The sequence below is a fragment of the Salmo salar genome, chromosome 11 (assembly GCF_965601325.2).
Source record: "Salmo salar chromosome 11, fSalSal1, whole genome shotgun sequence".
NCBI lineage: Eukaryota > Metazoa > Chordata > Actinopteri > Salmoniformes > Salmonidae > Salmo > Salmo salar.
The window spans coordinates 93,060,241-93,067,596 of NC_138301.1; the positions used below are offsets into that span (position 1 = coordinate 93,060,241).

The following is a 7,356-nucleotide window of genomic DNA, read 5'->3' on the forward strand; positions in this document are numbered from 1 at the left end:
AGCCCCAACACATTGTGCCATTCAGAAGCTGGGGCACTGCTAGAAAACTACCCTCAAAGCCCTTCACAGATATTACGCAAGAAAATTATCAATTTCACAGTGTAACCTGGTGGTCTAGTAGCATATGTTTTGTCCCTGTGATTTCTGTGTGTGTGATTTAATGGTGTCCACAGCTCAGGCCTGTAGTACAGTGGCCACGCTGTGAGTCAGGCAGGGAGCACGCACACAGTTTAACAGCTCACACATTAGCCGGGCAGCATGCCCATTCAAAAACACTTCCCAAACTGTGAGCGGGGAAACCATTAGGCAGTTGTCCATACTTCATAGCCAGCATTATGACAGCCCTGTGCTGCCTTGGGGCCTGGTGAACCGCTAGCTTGACCCAGTCAATACTCAAGCTATTAGAATGGAGCTAGCGCACATGCCCATTTGTTTCTGTGATGGGCTGTGTTAATGTAAAATTCTGGGCTATGCATAATGTATTTCCCCTCAGAATATAGGCCAGGCCTCTTGCTCTAATCGTTCATATCAGCTAACAGCTCTCTGGTTCTATGGTAACTGGACTGACTTGTGGTGGGGGTAATTACCCACATTGCGCCCTCTGGTGGCTATTGTTAACAGTGTTTGTTATGCATCTACTGTATATTGATATTGATCCCCTGTGGTTAAATTGAGTTTCAAAGCATGATTTGATAGGACTGTGGTGTGTGGTACAATAGCCTCCGATCTAATTATAAAGAGATTAACAGAGGCAGTTCTTAGATACCAACAAAAGGAGGGATTATCTAAAATGGCAACCCAACCGACAAAACACTGAGGCAGGAAATTAAATAACTGTGGAATTGTGAACCATTGGGTTGCTTGAGGATCCTTTGGAAAGATACAGAATCAGATCAGCTCCTGATTTACCACCTACTATTATGCATTATCACAAGATCTATTTATGAGAGGGAATATTTGGAAATAAATTGCTCAACAAAACTTGGGGAGAATATTGATGTCATTGTTGCATTTTGTCCTACTTTAGGATTTCCATTGTCCTCTCCTGATCCAGTCTCTGTATTGTCTCTCCTTAGGAGGCACTGGTCAGCTGCTGGGTCCAGTTCAGTGATGGCTCAGTGACCCCTCTGGACCTCTTCGACCGCAGCGTCTACTCCCTGACTGTGACTTCATGGGACGAGAGAGTGGCGACTGTGCGCCGGACCCCCCAGTCAGCGTTTGTGGTGGCGGAGGGCGAGGGTCAGGGGGCGCTGGTGAAGGCAGAGCTGAGGATTTGTGAGGAGTGCCAGAAGTCCAAGAGAAAGAGCAAGCTGGTGGTGGGCAACGGGCTTCTCAGGGTCACTTTCCAGATGGGCAGCAGGCCCGACGGAGGGGACACTGGTGGGGGTGTTGCTGAGTATGGCAATGATGGTTCAGAATCAGAGGGAGAGCCTAAGCCTGTTGTGACATTACCATGGGAGCCCACAGCAGTCGTGGCATCACAACGAGAGCCTGAGCGCGTTGTGACCTCACCACAGATTCTAACTGAGGGGGACGGAGACAGACGCTTGTTCAGGAGCACTGTGCCAGACTTCCAGGAGACCATCATGACTGACGTCACCACATCATCTAGCAGGGCTCAGGAAGTGGCTGGAGGTGGCATCTCTACCATCAGCACCACTACCACCAACACTGACAGTAGTACCACCACCATGGGCAAACCTGGCACTGACAAACCTCTGGTGACTGGCAGACCTGGCAGGGATAGAACCCTGGGAAGAGGACAGGGGCTGAGGAGAGACTGGGGAAACCTGGTGGAAAACCCCAACAAGAAGAAAGAGATGCCCAAAGCAGAGGCACCACCCCAGAAAGAGCAGCCCAAGCAGTCCAAGCCGCCGCTGGTGGTGGAGAGTGACCTGGTGAGGACATTTAGAGCCATGTCAGACCTAGAGATCGGTATCTTCGCCCTGGTGGGGGTCTCCGTGGTGGCCATCCTGGCCTTCCTGCTAAACTGCACCTCCTATAACCTCTGCTTCCGGGGCCACAAGACCCCCATCCAGGGCAACCCAGATCCCAACAGCCCTAAGGAGCACAGGAATGACTGGGTGTCGCTGGGGACCACCACAGGTCCCCAAGTCTCCACCCTCAAGCGGGAGAACCACCGCTCAATGGAGTCCAACTGCAGCCTGCAAAGTCACAGCTCCATAGATACCCACCGGGCCCTGGAGAGCAGTCTGAGTATGAGTGCTATCCCAGAGAGGACAGCCACCCTGGGCAGGAGGACCAGCTCCCAGCAGGTTCCCGCCCTGGATCCCACTGCCCAGCGTTCAGCCACCCTCCTAGCCAAGCCCACCAGCAGCGATCCCCTCCACTCCCCCACCAGCAAGAGGAACCAGGTCCAGTTCACCACCTTCACCACGCTGGACATTAAGCACCTGGCTGCCCTGAAGAGGAACGAAGTGGACTTTAACTGGCCCAGTCAGGCTGGGGGAGCTGGGGAGCCTCAGGGGCCCCTACCTGACATGCCATGGCCTGTAGTTAGACCCCTGGGCGATCCAAAGTGAGATTCCACATGGTTTGTGTGTGTGTGTGCGTGCGTGCATGCGTGTGCATGCATTTGTGTGTTCTGAACCTGTTTAAGTGTATAAACTGTGTAAGTAGAGTATACACATAATAATAGGTGTATGGACACTGTCATTCCATTATGTCACACATATTATGTCACACACATGAACAAATTATACACATGACTAAATTACCAAATGAATGACCAGACCTCATTAATATGGGATGGTAAAAAATGTATATTTCTACAGATTATTGTTTACACTGTTTAAATGCAGTTTAATCATTTTCCTTTCGCTTTTATATATTTCTATGACTCCTCCACAAAATAGCTTCAGATTTCACTTTGTACCAGTTGTTAGGGTAATTGCAATATGAAAGACATTATTTGTAGTTGGTTATATACTTTCCAGCCTTTGTATATTTGTATGATTCCTCAACAGAATAGTTTAAGAGTTTGAACAATTGGTCAGAGAAAATGCAATATTTATGAATATTATTGGAAAATGATTTTATACAAACCACCCTTTTGAATGGACATTTATTCAAATTGTATGTGCTATGCAAACACAGTTCATGTTCATGTAGAGTTTGAATTGTATGTACAAGAATTGTCTTGGGGGAAAGAGTTCCTCCATTTGAAAAAATAAAGTATAATCTTGTCCTCAACATAGAGCAATACATTTTAAAAGAGAGGATTATTTCATGTGTAAATGAAGACGAATGGTGCTCTGTCTGTGCAAAGCTGTTTTGATGTTCAATTCCTATGAGATTAACCAATAAATTACTGAATGAAGGACAAAATGTATGTTTTGGGAGCAGAATTTCATCAGTATTGTCTTCTACCATTATTCCTTTTTATTTAAAATAATGTGATTATTTTATATTCAAAACTCATAATAATGGGTGATATTGTCCAAAATATATTTTGTGTATTACTATAAAAGCCAATGGAAATTGTGAGATTCTCTGAGCTTTGGTTTGTCTCTGTATGTCATGTGGCATACAGTACAATATGTCAGTGGCATCACAAGAGTAGGTCTTGCTGCAGTCCCCCTCCTCTATGTGGCCTGTGAAATGAAGGAACTTTTCACGCCACTTTGATACAAAGTGATTTTCATAGCAGGTTAGGAGGGAATTTTCGCTAACCCTTTTCCTAACCTTAACCTGATCTCCTAACCTACTACATTAATTATCCTAACCTGCTGCGTAAGTTCTCCTAACCTGTTACGAAAAAGTCACTTTGGTATTGAAGTGGTGTAAAAAGTGTTTCCCGTTAACTGAAGTCACCCACTGAATGAGGTCCATTTTGAGTGATAGGAGTAAGTGAGAGTGAATGAGTGAGTGAGAGAGAAAGATGGCAAGAGAGAGATCTCCCTTTTGCTTATTGCGATAGCGCCAACACACTCCTGAGGAAATGCTGTTTGTTATCTTCTGCCGAGGTACACAACTCCCTGGCTCCCTCTCTATGGTGTAACCGTGGCGACACATCTCTAAATTACATTTCAGCAGTAAAAAAACCTGTACAAGCTTAAACTAACCCAGATAATCTGATGTGCTGATGCACTGAACCTCAAACTGACAGTAGAGGATTTGACAGCATGTGTCATTTCCTTCTGCTGTAGAGGGGGACGGATTTGAAGTGTTGATAAAGGCTATTTAATACATTTTCCCAGAATTCTCTCCCTTTACACATCCAGCATGTTTTCTAGCTATGTGGGTAGACTTTCTCCCCTTCAAACAGTTTATCTTTCTTACAGGAGCTGGAGAGTTAAATACACTTTCACCTGCGACAGTTCCCGTGAATCTCTGCAGTGTTTCTGACCACAAAATTACTGTAATAATAGAGATTACATCAACTGACATTAATGTGTAAAGGCAAATATTAAAAATTATACTCAATATCAATTTTCTATATGTAGATCAGCTATAATATTGCAGATAGATTGTAGCTACCATCAATGTAATTCTCTGCATCATTTCCAATCGATCTTTTATTTTTTTGTAAATATACTACCGTTCAAAAGTTTGGGGTCACTTAGAAATTTCCTTGTTATCGAAAGAAAATGATTTTTTTTGTCCATTAAAATAACATCAAATTGATCAGATATACAGTGTAGACAGCTAATCCAAGTTTATCATTATAAAAGGCTAATTGATCATTAGAAAACCCTTTTGCAATTATGCTAGCACAGCTGAAAACTGTTGTTCTGATTAAAGAAGCAATAAAACTGGCCTTCCTTAGGCTAGTTGAGTATCTGGAGCATCAGCATTTGTGTGTTCGTTACAGGTTCAAAATGGCCAGAAACAAATAACTTTCTTCTGAAACTCGTTTGTCTATTATTGTTCATGAAATAGTACACGCAAAACAATACCCGCAAAACACCAGTCTCAACGTCAACAGTGAAGAAGCAACTCCGGGATGCTGGCCTTCTAGGCAGAGTTGCAAAGAAAAAGCCATATCTCAGACTGGCCAATAAAAATAAATGATTACGATGGACAAAAGAACACAGACAGTGGACAGAGGAACTCTGCCTAGAAGGCCAGCATCCCGGAGTTACCTTTTCACTGTTGACGTTAAGACTGGTGTTTTGCGGGTACTATTTAATGAAGCTGCCAGTTGAAGACTTGTGAGGCGTCTGTTTCTCAAACTAGACACTCTAATGTACTTGTCCTCTCGCTTAGTTGTGCACTGAGGCCTCCCACTCCTCTTTCTATTAAGGTTAGTGCCAGTTTGCGCTGTTCTGTGAAGGGAGTAGTACACAGCGTTGTACAAGATCTTCAGTTTCTTGGCAATTTCTCACATGGAATAGCCTTAATTTCTAACACAACGTGCCGTTGGAACACAGGAGTGATGGTTGCTGATAATGGGCCTCTGTACGCAGTTGAAGATATTCCCCAAAAAATAATAAGCTGTTTCCAGCTACAATAGTAATTTACAAAATTAACAATGTCTACAATGCTTTTCTCTCAAAAACAAGTACATTTCTAAGTGACCCCAAACTTTTGAACGGCAGTGTGTGTACATATATATATATATATATACTGTACCATTCAAAAGTTTGGACACACCTACTCATTCAAAGGTTTATCTTTATTTGTACTATTATCTACATTACAGAACAATAGTGAAGAACTATGAAATAACACACAGTTTAGAGAGAATTATTTCTTTCCGTTTTTTTTTTCTTGCATCACATTCCCAGTGGGTCAGAAGTTTACATACACTCAATTAGTATTTTGTAGCATTGCCTTTAAATTGTTTAACTTGGGTCAAACATTTCGGGCAGCCTTCAACAAGCTTCCCACAATAAGTTGGGCGAATTTTGGCCCATTCCTCCTGACAGAGCTGGTGCAAATGAGTCAGGGTTGTAGGCCTCCTTGCTCGCACACGCTTTTTCGGTTCTTCCCACAAATTTTCTATAGGATTAAGGTCGGGGCTTTGTGATGGTCACTCCAATACCTTGACTTTGTTGTCCTTAAGCCATTTTGCCACAACTTTGGAACTATGCTTGGGGTCATTGTCCATTTGGAAGACCCATTTGCGACCAAGCTTTAACTTACTGACTGATGTCTGGAGATGTTGTTTCAATATATCCACAACATTTTCCTTCCTCATGATGCCATCTATTTTGTGAAGTGCACCAGTCCCTCCTGCAGCAAAGCACCCCCACAACATGATGCTGCCACCTACATGCTTCACGGTTGGGATGGTGTTCTTCGGCTTGCAAGTCTCCCCCTTTTTCCTCCAAACATAACAATGGTCATTATGGCCAAGCAGTTCTATTTCTGTTTCATCAGACCAGAGGACATTTTTCCAAAAAGTACAATCTTTGTCCCCATGTGAAGTTGCAAAACATAGTCTGGCTTTTTATGGCGATTTTGGAGCAGTGGCTTCCTCCTTGCTGAGCGGCCTTTCAGGTTATGTCAATATAGGACTCGTTTTACTGTGATATAGATACTTTTTTACCTGTTTCCTCCAGCATCTTCACAAGGTCCTTTGCTGTTGTTCTGGGATTGATTTGCACTTTTCGCACCAAAGTACATTCATCTCTAGGAGACAGAACACGTGTCTCCTTCCTGAGCGGTATGACGGCTGCGTGGTCCCATGGTGTTTATACTTGCATAGTATTGTTTGTACAGATGAACGTTGTACCTTCAGGTGTTTGGAAATTGCTCCCAAGGATGAACCAGACTTGTGGAGGTCTACTATTTATTTTCTGTGGTCTTGGCTGATTTCTTTTGATTTTCCCATGATGTCAAGCAAAGAGGCACTGGGTTTTAAGGTAGGCTTTGAAACACATCCACAGGTACACCTCCAATTGACTCAAATGATGTAAATTAGCTTACCAGAAGCTTCGAAAGCCATGGCATCCTTTTCTGGAATTTTCCAAGCCCTGTGCGGCCTCCGTCCCGTATGCGGGACGGACATCCAGCGAAAAATCCTATCGCCATTAGCATAACAAAATGTAATAATTTAATTTATTTTTAATTTTTTTAAATTATATTGTTTTATAGATACACCTCTCCTGAATCGAACCACGTTGTCCGATTTCAAAAAGGCTTTACAGCAAAAGCAAAACATTAGATTATGATAGAGGAGTATATCGTAAAAGTAGCCACATAGCCATTTTCCGACCAACCACATGCATCACAAATAACCAAAAAACAGCTAAATGCAGCACTAACCTTTGACAATCTTCATCAGATGACACACCTAGGACATCATGTTACACAATACATGCTTTCTTTTGTTCGATAAAGTTCATATTTATATATAAAAACAGCATTTTACATCGGTGCGTAACGTTG

The 7,356-nt window shown here is 43.2% G+C and overlaps 1 protein-coding gene across 2 annotated transcripts in view; it reads left to right on the forward strand.

The window, feature by feature from the left end:
* Positions 1-3,387, forward strand: part of LOC106563162 (transmembrane protein 132D) — a 53,427-nt gene extending 50,040 nt beyond the window's left edge. The window contains exon 9 of one of the 2 annotated variants that reach the window (XM_014128438.3): positions 1,077-3,386. In XM_014128438.3, coding sequence (XP_013983913.1) covers positions 1,077-2,543 — 1,467 coding nt within the window. In that variant the 3' untranslated portion in view covers positions 2,544-3,386. Of the gene's footprint in view, positions 1-1,076 lie in introns of both variants that reach the window. The other variant, XM_082958146.1, reaches the window with a different exon arrangement.
* The last annotated feature ends 3,969 nt before the right edge of the window (positions 3,388-7,356 follow it).